Here is a 19,686-nt window from a genome sequence, read left to right as displayed (position 1 = left end):
CACACAGCAGAGATATGGTCATATTCAAACTGCACAATGGAAAATGACACAATGAGAGTCCTCAGGTCGTAGTTAAAGGAAGGCCAGGCCCTCCAGGTGGGGCACAGCTATACTGACATAGCAACTTTTGTTCTGAAAGAGGTACAGTTGTGTTCAGGTGGCATTGTGCCCTGGTTAATAAGTTCACTGGAGCTCAGAGCCTGCACAGCAACTTGCACCAGACTCCTTGTTATCCACTCTGCCTCATCACAGCAGACTGTGGAGAGAAAAATTTCAAGCGTACCTACTCCCTACTCGCAGAGCTCTGGTAGGGCCTGGATGGCTAGAGGGTAATAGGCACAGGCATGCAAGACCATGTACCCCAGCACATCCTCATATCAACAGTGTGCCTGGAAGGATGGAGGTCAACCACATGGCTCACCTGCATTTGTTAACAGGTCCTAGATGTAAAGACTACCATGACAGCTTATTAAAAAAGCCTTAGCAAAGGCAGTAACAAAATGATGTCAAATACTGGTCTGAAAATAGGGCTGGTCAGAACTTTCCTAGCAGAGCATTTTTTCTATTGACACAGTTGCCAAATAGCTAGAAGTGTATGATGCCAACATTCTGATTTTGACAGCTTTTCTGCCAGACAGAGAATACAAAGCAGATTCCTGACAGAAGCCAACCAGCTCCACCACTGCTCCTGAAGTAGCCACTGGAAAGGCTTTGGTGTGGTCAGAGAGCAATGGCCTCCCAGACTCCTCCTCAGAGGAAGGCGAAACCTTGACTCCCTTCCGAGTCCTGCGGCTTCTAGGTTTCAATTCGTTTGAGTGAGATTGGCTGATTCTGAGACTGCTTTAATAATTGATGGCAGGCTTTTGTTTGTTAAGACAGCTCTGTAACACTCTGTCACTACGCAAGTTGTGCTACAAATTTGCTTAGCTGGTAAGGTCCTTAATGCAAATCAGAAAGATGTTAATATTATCCTTTGATGTCTTTTTAGTATCTATGCCATGACTAAATTGGGTAAGTGATTTATTAACATTTAAGACTATTAGGAAGAAAATTATGTAGATTATGGGGACAGAAGGGGAAGAGAAAATGAAAAAAATCTCACATCCTATAAATTCATAAGGATATCACTGATTAAGAACATTCAATGTCCAATCAATGTTTTGATTCCTCCAACTATTTTTAAATGAAGCATTACACACTATCTGTAATCAGTGTGTTTCTCATAACTCTGCAGTTACATTTCAAATCCTACCGTGTTGCAAGCTTATGGCAGACGACACCTGTGTCTGTTATGACTTCACTCAGTCTCAGCTCAAGGTGGACCTTCCCCTGAAACACACCAAAAACACCGTATGAAAAGTTAGTTTTATGCATAGCCAGCCACACCATTCCAACTTAAAACAAAGCAAGTCAGTTAATACAAGTAATTCCAGGACGAGTTTAAAGATTAAGTAATAGCTGTATAGCTAAGGTATTTCCACTGCCACAGAATCCAGACTAGTAGCGATTTCACTAAATTTCAGTGCATACTTCCCACCATTATCTTATCTTTCCATGTTTTACTAATTGAAGGATATGGAATGTCTGTGGTCTGACACAAAAATATTGCGTTGCAGCTTTATCTATATTTAGCATTTTAAATATTAAGCAAAGATCCGCAACACAGTCATTGAAAAGACATCACAGCAGTGTGTTATAAATGAACACCTACACATTTTAAACATTAGAAAAATAAAAATTATGAAATAATATAAACTGTGAGACAAGTATCAGTAAAACTACATTGGGCAACTAAAAAAAAAAGTTCAACCATGTTGCTAGCATTCATAGCATCTACTATTACAGAGTCTTCAACTCCTTACCATCACATTAACTTTATTATGACTTGGGCCAAGATGTTATGCTCAAATATGCTAAGAAAATAAAGGCAATCATGAATACAAACTGCATTCCTCTCATTAACTCTATTACATTTCAAAACATGAGCATCCGCTCCCACTGGCAAAAACTCGGCACCACTCTTACAGTGTATATAGTAAATGCAAAATAGATTTTGTTATTGACCTACTCTGACATGCCAGCACTGCCCAATCATCTTCTGCAAATCATCATGGCCAAAATTGAGTCATTCACCTTCATAACCATCTCCCCTCTACCCTTTTTACCGAAGAACCCTAAAATCCACCCTGCCAGTTAGTCAGAGCTCTAATGTGGGTGTCATCTTTGACTCAGATCTACTTCAACTCATACAAAAGCCTGTTGCCACCCCTTTCATAAGATCTTCCAGATTTAACCTTTCCTCTTTTTGCACATGACCAAAACTCTTGCCAGAGACTCCCTGTCTCTTCTGACTAGTTACAGCAACCTCCTGCTCTATGAAGATGTCTATCCTGCATAATAGAGGAGAGTGAAGACCAAACCCTGGTCTCAAGTTGCACCTACGCTGCTAAGATCTTCCTCTACAGCAGATTTGTCTGGACAAAAGCTGGTGAAAGCAGTCCAAAGCAGAGCAGGGAGTGCAGTAACAATTAAGTAGCATGGACACGTGGAAGTTCGGTTCAAGGTCATTCTCTGGTCCTCTTACATTTAGCAGTATAAACAAACACTGAAGTCAGAGCCTGAATACTTGTCCTGAAGAAGCCTATGAGAGATTCTGTTTCTTACTGCTACACTCATTCTCTCCCCTTCCTTGTGTATCCCTTTCTCAGTACCATTCTTTCTGCACTATCTTGAATGCACGCTTCACGCTTTCCTGCATTTCACGCTTTCACTCTTCAAACCTCTATCACCTACTTACACCTTCAGTATTCTGACTCAGTAGCGGTTTTTCCTGTCCGAGGGCTGGAACACAGGCCTTTCAAGTACATGTGGCAGATGATACTGGTGTTCATCCAGAAAACAAGAAAGATGACCTCTCCAAGCTGTATAAAAGCCTATGTTGCAGAGGCATCGCAGCAGCTTGCTGGCATTTTGAACAGGGAAGGACCCAAACGTGTGTGGGAGTTTAAAAAGATGGCTCCTGCCAGGTGTCTTTTGCATCATTTTAAACAAAATAATAAAAACAAACAACAATGCAAAAACCAAACATGTTGCATTTGGCTGCCAGACTCTTGATTCTTCATGTCTGTTTCAGCAAGACACCTATGTCCTTCACCCCGTCAGTGTACGCAAATGTCAACATCTGTCATTTTCTTCCAAACTGAAGCCTGTCCTCATGAATAAGAGAAGAATTTCTCTGCACAAATGTGTAAAGCCACTTCTAGACCCACCTCTTTAAGACTCAGTACCACTGCAGTGCCCATCGTACCCACACTAATAAGGGCTAGGCATGCAACCAGCTAAGAACTCTAGTTAAGCAGGACAGTTTTCTGGCTTTAGTTTTGCTATGTTTTCCTTTCCTCTTCACTGTTCTCTCTCCCGCTGGTCACATATTTTATCACAGGACCTAAACCACTAGCCTCTGGAGAACAAATTTGTATTATGAACCTGTAAAAAACATTGCTGCTATCTTTGTTGATATGCTGCATATTACCTTTACTAGAGAAATCAATGCTAAAACGAGTTTTGAAGAAATTAAGAGACAAAAAAGAGATTTAGAAACTCTAGAGAAAATAGCCCTTTGTAGAAAAATACCAAGAAGGTAAGATAATATTTTTATAGAAATATTTCTGCTGATCTTAAACAAAGGCGAGACTGACCTCTCTCAGGAAAGAGAGAATGCTTCAATGCACTTAGGTGAGCCTGAATGCAAACTTACTTATAGTGCCCAGTTGCTCACTCTCACACAGATTGAGCAAGATGGAAGCTCCCTATTTTAGAAATTAAGCTGCAGAAAACCTTTTTAAGCCAGCAGTACTTCACACATTTTCCCAGCTACGTTAAGCACAAAAATATAGTGCTGCCTCTTTTGGGCTGAGAGCCATTTTTTCTTGTAGCTCTCATTTTTCTCTTGTGAAGACTTTGAAAATGGTCAGCTGCTCAAAAAGTGACTCAAAGCTTTGGAGAGCAAAACAGGGGTCATGGGATCACTGGGACCGGCAGCCCTACGACTGTTCCCAGAACACCTCCTTACTTCCAGTTAATAACTCAAATATATAAATACATTAAAATAAGGCTACAGTATCAAGTTTGCAGGCTTAATTCACAGAAAATATAAGTCCTACATAAACAGAATGCTTTTTCCCAAATCAATTATACCATTAGGCAAAACATAAGGATACATCTGACTAGGTTTACTCCTGAGCAATGGCATTAGTTAGGTTTACAAAATACCAGATAATCCATTTTTCAAAGGGAAGACAGAAAACTATGCAAAAAATCAGTATCATAAAATCAACAGTTAATCTAACCAACAGAAGGTCAACATATACTGGATTAAAAGTGCCACGGAAACAGGGAGTTGCCAATATCTTTATTTACTGACAGTTTATAAGAAAAAAATTCATATTTTTATTATTAAAAGAACTACTGTGATAGTAACAGCTTCCAATTGTACTAGGTGCATACAGTTACTGACAGCATTTACAAGCAGGAAAGATCAGATAATGCAGCAGGATAAAAAAATATGTTGTCCCTGTTTTACAGCGGAAACACCGTGGCTTGATCCTGCTCAGACAGAATCCCTGTTGCGGAGCCAGGGATTGAGTCTAGGATCGGTCCCAGGCCATAAAGCTTTTTTTCCTTCAGCACAGCGAAAAAACTCAGAGAAGCTGCTGGAGGTTTGACAATTTTGAAGTAGAATGCATTAACTACTAAAAACATTTCCATAAAAAAAAAAGTATTTCAGGATGTTCCTAGAAGCAGCTATGCTCATTAGCATACCCTTCACATTTGGAAGGGTAGGACTTTTTCAAGGAACAAGCTGAAGGAGTGCCAACTCAACTGCTGAACGCTTCCTTTTCCATAAACTCCGGCTGATATGGATGGGTGGGTTCATAGGTCGTACGTCTTTCCTAATCACATCTAGCATCACATAATGGGGCCAGCCAGCTTCCATTTTTCAGTTCTTGATTAAACAAGCCATCAGTAGACTGAATTTCTTCTAGGGAAGCAGACAGTATTCAAAAAGAAATCAGTAACAAACAAAACTTTTAAAGGGCCTTTCTGAGGAAAAAAAAAAAATATATTATGATTGTCAAATATCCCCCTGTACTAAAAAATAATAGAATCAGGTTCCAGTCTTGTTAACATTCTCATAACACAAACAGGTATCAGGAAGAACTACACACACAGCTATCTGAAAAACAAACTGAAACCGATCATAAGCTTGCAAAGAAACAAAAAAGCAGCATCAAAGTCCTGTTTTTATAGATACAGGAAAAGCCTGTTCCAAGCATCTCATTTCTCCTTGGAACGCAGCTGTGAGTTACTGTGGACTGACACACCAGAAAACAGTTGTAAAGCAAGTAAAAGTATACAAATGCTACCTACATGGATCATGTTTCCAGAAGCTGCAAATTAGCGATTTAATTTAAACCCAGTATATTGAAGCAGAAAAGAAAACACGCAACCGTAGATGATCCTAAAGTCATTATATGACAAAGTTCTGCCACCCTTTTAGCATCTTGAACAAGTGGTGGGCCTCAGAGGCAGTGTTTGCAAAATTACCAGGATACCACTGGGAGCCATTTCCAAGCACAGTTACATGCACACATTTTGGCCTGGAATCTGACATACACCACATGATCCAGTGACTGTAGATTCAGATGCAACATCTGATCTAACTCAAAACAGATGCAATCTGTTTTTTCAGGAAGATATTTATGAAAAAACACTGACAAACACTAGGAACCTCTGTGCTCTGTATCTGAGGCACAAAATGCACAAAAGACTGACAGTTTGCCTAAGTTCAAAAGACAGGAGCCAAATCTACCCAAATCTCTTAAATCATATCTTTAAGGAAGTATCAACCAAATCTCCATCCTTTTTGTTACTGTGAAACAGTTTTTAGAAATCTTTCACTTTTTAAAAACATCAAAGGAAAAGAACAAGTCTTCACTGTTAAACAAAAACAGAAAAAATACAATCTGCTTGCATGAATATGAAATACCAAGTCAATGACCTTCACATACAGTGCTCACACAGCACTATAATTTTCTCTTCTACAAAAGAACAATCACAAAAACTCCTAAAAAAAGGTATTTGTCTACTATTAAACTTGCTGGACAAGAGGTTTGTGATCACCCACTATTCCACTTCTCACTAGCCTACCAAATTTTGCTAGGGGCTTTCCCCTCCAAGGTGGGAGTGCATCTGTATGGAAGTTTTCCAAACATTTATCCCACATGGGGACCCTTATCCCAGCACAGTTCCGCAACCTCATCAGCTCTGCAGCTCAGCTCAACTCTGCTCATTGCTCAGGAGTGTGGAAAGAGTGGGACCCACCTTCGGCTCTTTATTCTTCCTCCTGCTGGTACAGAGTGACTGCAGGCAGTCTCACTCCAGCTCCTGGAGATGGAGGAGGGAAGAGGTATAGCAGGGACAGGTTGTAGAAGAGGACTAGGCTAAGCAGGTGACATGAACCACAGCCCATGACTAATGCCAGCACCTCATTGTTTCGGAATCTCAAATTTAGGATTGTGATACCCCTTGGTTTACTTTCCCTTGCTGCAAGTTGTCTGGAGAAAGGAGCATTGGAAGAACTCAGCACTGCACACAGACCATTCCAAACCATGGGATAACCTGTGCTGTTGCTTTCTCTGCCTTTCCAAATTTTATTTCAGGATATAGCAAATGTTATTAGACAGACCCTGTCTACTTTGAAGCCCTCTTAGGCAACTTTCTGAGATGTCACTTTCCAGCACGCATAAAGCTTAAAAGCAAACAATAAAATTGACCTGAACTCTTAAGAGCTCACTAAATGCTGTCACGAGGGAGTGGGAGAGGAAAGACCAAGGGTGCAGCTACTGCTTTAGGTAAATCCAGCCCTTCAGTATTATCAGCAGCCCCACATAAGGTCACAGCCTAACAGCAGGTTCAAGAGCAGGAGGAAGAGTTTGTTTGCTGTCTACATTTGCTGCTGTAACAGCTGCTCCTTCCTTTAGCAGGCGGCTGGGAAAGGTCTAAGGATCACACTCCAGATCGCAGTCTGCCTACTGGACCCCAGTGCAGCATCGAAGAATCTGGAACAAAATCCAGCCTATCACCAAGGAAAGCGCAACAGCTCTAATGAACACTGCATGGACTCATAAATGCTAGGCAAAGCAGAACCGATGTCTGCTTGATCTCCGTATGTGCAAGTGTGTCAGAACTGCTCAGTAACTGGCAAACATCTTCAAATGGAACAACGTTAACCTTCCTGTTTCCCTAAAGGAAGAATACCTCCATATGGTCAAAATCCTTATAATTAGTCATGTATTCCTCTCAAATACTTTGATGCGATACAATATGTAGATAATGTAAATGAAAGCCACCTGGCTTTCATTTCCCCAGACAAACTGTGTTCTGCAGATACAGAATCCAGGTATGTTATTTTGAAATAATGTAAATTTATTATTCAGCAGTAGGTGCTCCTTACCACGTCATGTTACAGACTAGCTTTTTAAAAGTAACAGACCAAAACCGGATAGACTGTCTTACCCCTTTGCACTGATAAGTCTGAATACTGCGCCCCTACATTCACATAGGGAGGAAGTCTTGCCACAAAGCAGGATCTGGTCAACAACTGGTCTTTTCATTTATCACAAACATTATTTACCATTGTTGACGCATGATTCAGTTCTCTGAAATAATTTTGTTGGTAGGCATGTAGCCTTGAGAATCTTCCTACCCTATCAAAACAGAGATTTCATCTCTTTTCAAAACAACTAGAAGATAGAAACCTAAAAGCCACTGTTAATAAAATAGAGGGTAACACCCATTTATTTCCTGTGTGTGGTGGAAAGCTGATACCAAACCTGGAAGCAGCTTCTTCTTTTTACAATTTGCATATGCCCATGCTTACAGTAGGTTATACAAAATGTGTGAGTCATCTTTACGCTAGAAGCATTTAAATACCTACACAAAGACAGTTAATGTCAGTGTTGGACAGTGGTCATGCAATGCTTTTAACTGTTTAATAGAGTAGATAATTCTGTCAATCACTGGAGTGAAACAGCCCTATACAGTTACTCCTAAAGACAGTTTGCTCAACCTACTTTATCTTCAAACCCATATTGTTAAGAAAGTAACAATTAGCATCAGAGCCATTCCAGTTCAACACCATTTGCTCTACATATATAAAAAGCATTGATTTATACAGAACAAGAAGCAGGCAGATATAGGAAAGACCGTGGCAACTTTCACAATATTATGAAGGTAGGGCGAAAGAAAATAACAGAGTAAGACATTTCCAGCTTCCTCTGCAGATCTGGGATAAACTTCTCTGTCACACAGGACTGAATGGAGAAGAGCTAATTTAAAAGCTGGTGGTGAAACCTTGGCTCTGCTGAAGTCATGGCAAAACTCCCACCCTGGCAAGGCCAGGATTTCATTCATGAAGCCTGACATTTGGGACACAGATTCTGCATTCAATGGCAAGGTGCTGACAAAGGAGAGGGGTTTTTGAGCAGCACAGGCTGCCTTGGATATAGTCTTCTAGCTAATATACAGGCAGCATTTCAGAGCCAGTAGTGATTTCCAGCACGACAAAAGGATTTTAGGTGTACTCTCCAAACATACCTGTAAGTAAGGTTTTCCACTAATGATGTATAGTCCATCACCTAACACTTATATCAGTCCATACTCAAGAACAGACATGTTTAATCAATAGTCAAAGGCCTGTGTAGGCAGAATGCTAATGTGGTGGAAGGAGGAGGAAGGGCTTTTGGTGTCTGAAGAAAGTACTTCTTGACATCAGTAAATCTTTTGCACAAAGCTTTTAGTACAGAAGGTTAAAATGCGAGATAACTTGCTTCCTCAGTGTTTGTTATCTGCCCTTTACATGCCCCTTTTTTTTTTTTTTTAAGTTGATAGCCAAATAGATATGTTTCAGACACATCAAAGTTCTTATAAGGAGGAAGGGGAAAAGAGCAATTTTCAAGTTTTTATGTCAGATTTTTTTTGCCCCCAACAATGAGTTTTACATAAGACCTTGAGCATGACTGGCCTTGGAAAAGCACTCTGTCATTTAATACTTAGAACTCAGCTATACGAGAACATGACCATTTCACATTTGTCAGTGCTGTGGAGGAAGTAACTCAAGGCACACTTGAAAAGGGGAACTTTTAAAGCAAGAGCCTGCACAGGAAAACATGTCAGAATGATCTAATTCTCCTTGCATTTCTCCCCCGCTTTGGCATATACAGACTACATGGTTTGGAGTATGCTGCTGTATTTTGATATTAATCAGAATGTCTCTGGATCTTTAACCGCTTTGCTGATTACACACGCACAAAGGGTATTTGGGTTGCAAAGCTCAAACTTCACAAAACGGACTTGAACTATGCAGGGCTGAAGTTACTGTGAAAAAAAATGAAGGGGAAAACTACTCGAAAACAGGAAAGGCCTTTTAAAGGTCACATGGGCACTTGGGCTTAAATTCCGCTGAGAACATATGGACCACTGAGAGCATCTGTCATCTACAGCCCCAGGCAAATATCTGAATCAGTAACTGTTGGGTAAACTTCAGCATGTGAAGGAAAGGCAAACATTCGTGGATCAAGAGAGATGTACACACAATAGCATGGTAATTTTTGCTTCCAGTCCTCAAAAAGCATGAGAATGAGAATATAGCAGGTCATGAAAGACAAATAACTAGTAAAAAAGAAATACATCCCATGGAAAGTGTGCAACATCATGTTCTTACTGACTTCAAACAGCTTAGAAAGTTGTGTCTGCTGTTGCTAGTCCCTCCCTTCCAGCTGAGGCAGCTTGATTGTTCATAGGCTATTTCAGTGCAAAAGTTAAACCATTTTCAGTAATGGCACAATTCCTGTTTTAACTTCCCACTGAAATGTTTGAGTACTTGTACTGTCAGACACTGGGTATTTAGCTCTGGGCATGGTAACATCCCACTGAGGAGTGGGCAAGCTCTATCAGAAGATGGGAACTTAAAATTCCTTCAACTAAATCTGCACAAACCCACGTGGTTACAGCATCATACTTTCAGAACAAGTTTTCCAGTCTGGAAAGTTAAGCCATGAATTATGCATTTAACAGCTGCTGTCAAGTTTCATTCTGCACTCTGTATAATAAATCCTCCTGTTAGCATTTAACATGTTTTAGAATATTTAAAAAGGAAATATTCAGAAATCATGTAATTTCCTATTTGTATGCCAAACACAAACACAATTTTGCTGGAGTTTAATAGTGCTCTTCTCCACAGAGCAGCTTGAACTTAAACCACTTATAGCACAACAGTTTCATCACCCAGGCTGTATCCAAACAGTGTTCAGGGTATACACTGACAGGACTATAGCCGACCATGCCATATGTTATTTTCAAACTAGTGAGAGCAAAACCAGTAAGCTGTGGGGGCATTGATTTACCAACAGAATAAAAGCCTGTCGACCTCAAGGGGCAATTACAGTCCATTGCTGAATGACACAGCACTGTGTGCTGATAGCTACTGTTACACACCCACTCAGAAGAAGGGAAATTAAGGTGCACCTGATTATGCTGATTATCTCAATAAGCTAGTTTGCTCCTCGACCAAATGATGAACCAAAGCCACAAAGGGCATGTAGGTGGGTAATGCCCAATCTGCATCTGCCAGCTGAGCAGCTGCGCAGCACCTGTACTGCTTTGTGTGGGACTGTGCACCACACTGAATAGCATCAGTGGTGGTGAGATTACAGGCCTCTTAGCAGCTCTTAGCCTAGATGGACAATGCCCCCATTTTTTCTTCAAGATAAGCAATCATGCCTGACTCCGGTACCTCTTGCTGTCAAGCAATAAATGGAGGTGGCATTAAAGCATCTGACAATAATGCTCATATCTGTGTAGGCTGACAATTAACATAGTCCTGCTGTCAGTAACATCCTCATCTGCCATAAAGTTTATCAAGTCGTAATCTCACCTTGCACTCCTGAACATACAAAACATCTTTGTAAGACAGTAAGAATTAGCAGTGTTGGAAAACCATAAAACTGAATGCAAAGCCTCAAGCTAAACACCTGGGCAACCATGCCTGATGGAGTTATACAACATTACCGCTTACATTTTGATTTTTTTTTAATATATATAGGCTTATTTATTTTGTACAGCATCAGAATAGAGTTATAGCTTCCAAATAAAATCTGAGAAAACAGCGCAAAATATTAAGAAATCCACTCAAATTCCATTAACACTAGAATTCTATTTGTTTGTTTGTTGTATTATTTTGTACTCACAAAAAAAGAGAGGAATCTCCTCATCATATACTATTCCCTCTCTATGTATGAAGACAGTAAACAGTATTGGCATTTGAAAATTTGTACCATTTCTGGAACTCATACAAGTGACGTCCAAACCATGTCAAGAACAAAATTTTAAATCCTACTCAGTAAACTTCAGATAAACAGCTCAAAATACCAGTTCTTACATCAGAAATGTTATTATCCTTCATTTCAAATCAGTCCTTCTGTTCTGAAAAATGATGCCAAATGTGTCCCAGAACTGGGCACCTGAGAACCATGGCACCCAAGATAACTAATATTTCAATAATCCATTGATTTTAAGCTGGTTTTCAGTTTCTGACTGGGCTGATTGGTCTGCTTAAAACCTGGATATTTTCAGGCTTTGCACACAGTAAAGAGAAGTCCTACACAGGCTTATCACTGTCACCCAGTTTCTTTCATATCACAGCCTAATGCATTAGAAAGAATTAGAAACCTGGTCTCTGATTTTTATTTTTTTTTTTTAAATTCCTCACTCTGACTTGTATGACCTCAAGCAAGTCATATTCTTTCTGACACTTATTCTCACTGTATTCAAAGTGTGGGAGTGACAGTAGCTTACCTCAATATGGTGCTGTGATGCATAACTAAATAACCATGAAGTGCTCTACAACATGGAAAATAGTATTAAGACCACTGGCTGACAAAACCAGAAGTAAGATGCAGGAGTGCCCTAGCACGTGGCTCAATGTTTAATCCACTAGATTATGTAGCCAATGGGGACAACTGCTCGAATGATAAAACTGATAGCTGGCACATTAAAATTGCTTTTTAACTACTAGTATTTGCATGATTCACTGCAAATGTTAACTACCTAAAATTTCTTAAATTATTTTCCTTAAAATTGAGGCAAAACTGAGTAACATTGCATAAATACTTATCATTAACACAAATATTCTTTTTCCTCTTAGAAATGAAAAAGTGTTTAGAAAAAGATACAACTGAGATACCACAATGTAAAAAAATACAAACACAAAAATACGCCTTCATTTGGCTATCTTCACTTGCATAAGAATTTGTACAAAATATTTACAAATCTGCTCCCATTATTATGGAAAACAAAGCCCTCTTGCAGACTCCTTAACATAAAGGCTGTGGAACATCTAAGTACATGGATAAAATCATCAGGGTGCTGTTCATATTTCCACTAGTTGTAATAAATGCTTATCATGGAGCCCAGAAATAGCTTTTAACAGTTGGGCTCTTGTAAAGATACAAACAGCGGAAGTGATAAACTGTACAAACAATTACAAACAGAGAACGTGCTTTCCAGCAAATATTGTGCTGATTTATATTGACCTGATATCCTGCTACATCATTTTAATTTCTTGCTTTGTTATAATGACTGTTTTCACAACACCTAATATTGTAATAGAAAATAGAATCTGCTTCAAAAGACAGAAAGTACAAAAAAAGAGGAGTCTCACTGTGTACCAAAATCTGCAAAGTACCAAACTCTAAATGGAGCTGAAGGGATACAATTATCAGCATTCCCCTGGTTTGGAGCAGGGCCTAGAAATCTGGCAAGGAGTGGTTTTTTCATCTGAGATGTACTTGTTGCCATTCCTGTGACAACCTGCCTACATAATTATTTAAAACAGTACCTGCAGATACTATTTTCAAGCTGGCTCCACTCCCTGAGGAATCAACAGTTATTTATAGGGTTTTGAAGTTATTTGATACTTGAGATAACCACAGCCCTCCTTGTATCAGTGACCCTGATAGTTCACATAGTTTTAATTATTTCTGTAGGCAGAATCCAGGCCCCATTGATTTACACACACTCGTAATTCACCCTACACACACACAAGTTGCAAATATCACTGAAACCTAAACCATACTAATGAGCAATACTTCCTTTTTGTAGGGAAGCAACGCATCTGTCCTAGAGCCATGGAACTCATAAAGCTTCCATGGCTCTGTTACAAATACTCCTTTGCAAAGATAATCTCACCTGTACTTCCGAATCAGCATCAACATGCTGGAGTTGAAACCAGGTGTCTCTGTTATGATACTTCTGCAGATCTTCTTTCTGTATAGCTACCTTTCCTGGAAATAAAACAAACCAGAAGCACAGTTTAACACATGCTATAGCTCCCACAAAGTACATTTTCATCAAAAACAAGTTTTAAAACAACGATTCAAGGACTGTCCTATTCAAGAAAGGCTTCAGAGCAAGGAAAGATTTCTTCAGGGCATACTTATTTACACAATACATAATTCTTTCTGATGAGCAGCTTTTTCCACTTCATATTGTGAAAGACTTTAAAATTCCTAACGTCATAGTCACCTAACACACTGAAGCACTAGGCTCCGTGGATGAGCTTGTAAGTATACTTACAGTAAAAATACCATTATTACTACTTTGACATGACAATTAAACTTGTGGGAGGAAAAGCTCTAAAATTGTTGGAGAGAGCAGCGTTGTTTGTTTCTGATTTGAGGCAGATGTCTATAACAATCCCAAAAGAAAGTTCCATGCGTGCTAACAATATTTTAGGATGAGGCTTTTCACTATATATTTTTGTAGAAGGGCAGCAACTAGAGATGCCAAGTCACAGCAGATTCCCAGATCTGCATTTTGAGGCCCTGTTGACCTAGCTCCCTCATTCAAATCTTGCAGAGTTTGCATTCTGCAACCCAGAGCCACCCAAGTACTACCCCTGACTGTATTAAAAAAAAAAAAAAAAAAAAACACCACCACACCACAAAACAGTACAGCTTTTCCCCCTCACCTTTTTAACCCCCTCTTACCCCTACCAAATTAGCTGGTTTGGTAGTTATGGCAACAGCAGCCAGTTCCATGCTGTGAACTAATGTACATGCACGCTAACGGCTAATATATATATATATAAAGCTGAAACTTTTATCTTGCCCAGTTTCTCTCAGGCATTATGTAAAGCACTCTCTGAGGGGCAATGAAACTTTTTCCAAGCGTCTGTCTTTGTATACACAAAGCAGAGCATGGCATGCCTGAGGAGCACGTGATCCTCAGAAAGCAGCTTTGGGCTGGGTGGTTCCCCAGGCACTGAGCAAAGCAGCATGTTCAAAATGAAAGAATCCAGGACAGAGACATTCACGAGGCTCGAGAAAGCTGTTTTTTGGCAATGGGATTTGGTAGCAGACTTCTCTGCTAGAGCAAGCTGCTTGCATACAGTTTGCAACCACTGCTTTGCTACAGAAACAAACTTTCTTTAACCAAATCCTGCTAGATAAAATGTACCAATGGAAACAGTCTTAGTGGGAGAGAGATTTCCAAGGCTTCCCAAACCCATGCAGTTTGGCCAGAAGTCAGTAATACATCACACCAGCAAATGTTAAGAGAACACATTTACCAAAAAAAAAAAAAAAAAAAAAAATCCACACAATGCAAGACTCTGAAAATGGCAAACACAAAGTATTCTCCTTTCTGAAATCTAAAAGCTTACTCAAGTCCCAGCAGTAAGTTATTACACCCCAGTGCTCCCTCAAGTTCTGGCCTTTTCCTTTAGCTGTTGTTGGATGGCTCCACCCAGCCCTCCTGTTTGCTGGGCTGCTCCACGTACCCTGCTGCAGCTGCTGCTGCATTCTTCTGTCACCCTTGGGCTACTTCTAGTGACAGTTTCCAGATTTCCAGTCCCAGTTTCTAAACTACTCTGCCATGCTTCCACAGTTGCCCTCCATAGTATCCACCAGGGTTTCTGCTCTGGCTTCCATACAGCTGCTGGCCCATTACTCCCAAGTCTTGCTCATTGTGCCCTCAGTGCTCTCCTCCCCTTGCTTGCCCTTTAGATATTACCAGATCCATCTCCTGGCAAACATTAAACTAGAGATTAACAAGGCAGATTCATTACCAGGCTCTTTATTGGATATGCAGAGCAAGCAACTTGAAACTTCTTAGAAAAGCAATAATTAAATTACATGAACCTACAAAATAATATGGCAGAAAGGGTAAATAAGACATCTGAACTGTGCTGAACAGAGGACACCAAGCTATGCTGTTGAGAATCTGTAATGATGGCTGTGTATTTTCAAAGCTTCTACTTTTATTCTGCAGCCACAGCAGTTTGTGGGCAACTTAGTTTCTCTAAAACATTTTGAGAGTAATTTAAACTGGTGACCTTCCACTAATTGCTTTGGACCTCATTTGAAATTGTTTACATTCACTGCTTGCTATCCTCACTGTACCCTTTAATCTCTTGCAGAAATCCTCCACCTAACTGCAGTGCAACATGCACGTCCCAAACACCATCGCCCATATCTTTCAATCAGTCTCGTTTGCAGTCACCACCCTTGCAGGGAATGTCCTTGCAGAAAACCCAAGGACGATTTCACCAACATCTGCACCTGTACGTAGCATAAATGGTGTTATCACTGTCCCCTCTTTCAGCAGGGAGTTCCACTGCTCCCTACAACAAGAATGGCAAGATAACCCAGATGGGTCTGACCGCACAGTCAGTATATAATCGCAGCACAAAGTGTTTTGGAGGCAATGGTACATACCTCCAGCTCCAAGAGGGTTAACATGGTGGTACAATTGTTTTGATTAGGAAACTGTTTGAACGGCACTGTTTGCTCTGCACACAAGCAAGTCTTATTAATGAGTGAAACTTATTGACTGGGCTGGCTGGAATCCAGGGTTTTTCACTGTATACCAAATGATCCACAAAGGAGAAAAATCTACTAGGGAAAAAAAAATGGGGGGGAAGAGGGAAGGGAGAGTAAAAAAAAAAAAGGGTCTACAGTTTGGCTAGTCTAAACATATACAAAGGTATATTACTGACAGGGCAGATTGTTTGCTCTGCCGCCCTGTTAAACAGTTCTCTGTGTACAGGAGCACCCTGCACAATTTCTGTTTATAACTCTTTGCCTGTACCAGCCATGTCCATATGCTCACCCAACCTACACTCCTCCTCCTCATCACCACCAGGCCCACGTAAGGCACAGTGCACGTGCTGAGCATGGTCAGGTCCTGCCCTCCTCTAGTCACTGCTCTGCCACCAGCTGACCTACATCTGACCTGGTTCAAACAACTTCTAGCCTTGCCAGAACCAGGTTAAATCTAGGCCAATAATCACAAGCTGTTGGCACCTGTCATTTGACCTGACACTACATGATAAGGGCCTACAACTCTCCTTGAAGATAAACCTGAGACAAGAGGTCAGAAAGGTTTACCACCACTCGTTTACAGGACGTTTTCCTCCAGTGCGCTCCCAAACTGGAGCCCATTGTCCTGTGCTCTTTCTCAAGACTTGGGTGGCTGCCAGGGAGCAGCGAGAGACTCCAAAACTTGCACCTGAGGCACCCAGCCACTCCTGCTGGTTTCCTCAGAGCCGCCCCAGGCCACAGACTCCGGGTCTGTTTAAGCTTTTAGACACTGTATGGGAGGAGGCAGGAAACAGCAGAGCATGCTGAACGGTATAAGGTGTGATTTAAAAACTTGGTTAAGTTACATTTTTAAGTTAGATTCTCAGCAATAAAACCAGCAACAGTGAGGTAAAAGCATTCTTCTCATCTGAACTAATTTCTTTCCTAAGTCTGACATTCACCAGGACCTCAGGTTGGGGGAGGGTGGGGAAACCCCACACACTCCTGCATGTTTTTCAGCCATATGGCAGCAATTTCCTTATGTCCCCCCCAGTTCAGACTGAACAGATCTTCACCAGCACACTTACATCCTAAACCCTGTGTTCAAAACAAAGATGTGACACGTCACACCCGACCCCTTCCTTCTGTGAATCTCTCTTTAGGGAAAAAAACAATCCACTAACAACCTATTATTTCAAACATGCGGCCAGCCAGCTCACAGATGAATGAAGTTACTACCTAGGGCCTGGCTGGTCCTAAGGGTGCAAATTCCACTTCACGATACCTGGTGCAAACTGATTTAAAAGCCTCCTACTTTCCCACCCCATGCACCCCTGTCCCTGTGGCATGCTGTACTGAAACTGTTGAGGCAACCGATCCAAACTAAAAAACACTGAGCAATGAAAATAAACATTCTCAGGGAGGAGAAGGGAGGAAGAAGTAAGTTTCAGGGGTCATGTGTGGGCGCTGTTGGCATTTTTAACACACAGATCATTTCAACTGACCTGTTTTATGGCTTCCCCACTCAAGACTCACATTAACACAGCTAGAAGATAGGAGATACCAGAAGGTCAGTAATTCGGGCACAGAGGCAGAAATACACAACAGAGATGGGTAGGGATTTCTGGCTACACCACTTGGGAAAGTGTTTGTGGAAGCACTGCACCCTCAGTGCCCATCCCTCACTGGAGTTTCAAAACTTCTTCCCAGGCAAGTCAATGCAGTCCATTAGCTTGTCCCTGGACATGCCTGGGCTTGTTAATTCAGGGTCTAACATTTCCATGCAAAGACTAACAGAGTTGATAATTTGGCTCAGGCATTCTCCAACCAGTCACAACTACCTTCTGTCTGGATTACCTGTTGGTGACAAAAGGATTAGGCACTACTTTGAGGATTACATCTCACCTTTTAATACTCATTTGCCAGTTTGCAGAGTGTTTGCCTCACAGCTGAGATACGTGAACAATGTCAGATGCTAGATTAGTAGAAGATATATTCCTTTACCAAAAAAGAAGTCAGACAGCAATATGACAGGAGTTTGTAATTTTAAAAGGGCACGAGGCTCTACCTGAAAAATGGTCCAACAGTTATTTTATAGAACCCTAAAAACAGAGCATTTCAAGGAGCTCTTGCACCTTCTCTTTAAGTTATCTTTATCTTGGAATACTTGCACAGTGAAAACCACAGAACTTTGCATATTGCTGCCAAGTGAGCTGAAGCAATATAATATAATATTTTTAATACAACATACTGCATTAACACTGACTGCAGTATAGTTAATTTATAGCAAAGGGTTAGGTCTGAGTCACATGTTAAAAGGCCCCAAACGCCTAATTAATTCAGTCTTCTCTCAACTCTGAGCAGAAACTACTTTGTCTCCTACATGCTGCAATATTAGGCAGCAAGAGGACATGGAAGCTAGTTCAGAAGTTGCTTCGTGCTAGTATATTAGGTGCACAGACACACTGTATCAGTGAATTAATTTGAAATAACTGATATAAAGGAGAGTCACTTTCGATAGCTGGAAAGACTAAGGACAAATCAGAATCAATTTAAATGAATGTTTTAAATGAATGAAACTTCAGTTACCTTGAAATCTCCAACCAAGAAGCAATGCTACTGTTCCAGGCTACCTGGAATTTTGTAATTATCTATATGAAAGGTTATTTATCATCAAATAAAAGTACTGAAACTTTGCAAGACAAAAAAGGGCTAGGTACCTGCCTTGTTCAAGAACAGTACAAATTCACTCACCCCTCCCCATAACATGGAAAAAGATAGAAACAAGCAATCTCCCTACTTGAGAATTAGAAAGACAAGGATGAGAATTAGGGGCAACATAAGGCTTCAGAGCCTTAGATGCAGCATAATGGCTCCCTCCTGGCTCCTGTGCAGTGCACCATGAAGCATAAGCACTACTAGACCATTTGCTACCATGGGTAAGAATTAGTGGCGACAATGGCAGAACATTTCCAGCACAGCAGTGTGCATCCTACACAGAGTACTGAGGTGTACTATACTCATGACCCCAGTTTTGTTTGGTTTTTTAATAACTAGCCCAAATATAGTAAGAATATCACTTACAAAACCAATTTTTCCCCTTCATGGGATATATCTTGGATAATAAGGCAGAGAAAAGTAGGCGGTGGATAAGACACAGCTTCTATCCTTAAAAGAAGCAAGCTGTAGCATTGCATGGACTATCTTCTATCAGGGTAGTTTTGCTGGCCACAATCCTAAAGATCTTGCCTAGCTTACATTGCAATTTCTACTCTCCCTTTCTGTTTGAAAACAAACAAACAAACAAACAAAAATCAAAATACCACAAACAAACAAACAAAACCCCACACCACACCTCTGGTATCAATTCTCTGCCAGCTGCTCTCTGGGCCCTTAAAGTGTCCATACATTTGAGAAAGGTGGTCTAGCCCATGGCTGGTTGCAATGGGAGAGCAGTCCTAAAATCGAGAGTTGCAGTCACTGTTGTCTGCCTTACAGTAGGCACCAGGACCCTGAGCATGCTGCCTGCACTGAACAACCATCTCCTTCATCCCCTCCGTCACCAGCCCCTTCCAGGTACTGCCACCAGAAGCCACTGCATCTTCTTCACAGTCACAGTCTTTGCTTAGTTTCAAGCGAGGCATCAGACAGAGACTGCTTAACATCTGCTACTGCTGAGATAAGTCAAGTACTGCATAAAATACAGAAAGCCCCGCTCAAACTATAGCAGAACAGTCAGAAGTAAGCTGGGAGGATGGATCTATGA

At 40.8% G+C, this 19,686-nt stretch overlaps 1 protein-coding gene across 3 annotated transcripts in view; it reads right to left on the bottom strand.

The window, feature by feature from the left end:
* Positions 1–19,686, bottom strand: part of RASA3 (RAS p21 protein activator 3) — a 131,223-nt gene that overhangs the window by 55,382 nt on the left and 56,155 nt on the right. For all 3 annotated transcript variants that reach the window (XM_072849823.1, XM_072849822.1, XM_072849824.1), the window contains 2 exons: positions 13,309–13,403; positions 1,253–1,329 (listed from right to left, as the gene is read on the bottom strand). In XM_072849823.1, the coding sequence (XP_072705924.1) occupies positions 1,253–1,329; positions 13,309–13,403 (172 nt within the window). The remainder of the gene's footprint in view (positions 1–1,252; positions 1,330–13,308; positions 13,404–19,686) is intronic.

The sequence above is a fragment of the Ciconia boyciana genome, chromosome 1 (genome assembly GCF_034638445.1).
Source record: "Ciconia boyciana chromosome 1, ASM3463844v1, whole genome shotgun sequence".
Classification (NCBI taxonomy): Eukaryota; Metazoa; Chordata; class Aves; order Ciconiiformes; family Ciconiidae; genus Ciconia; species Ciconia boyciana.
This window is presented reverse-complemented; position numbering and strand designations above follow the sequence as displayed.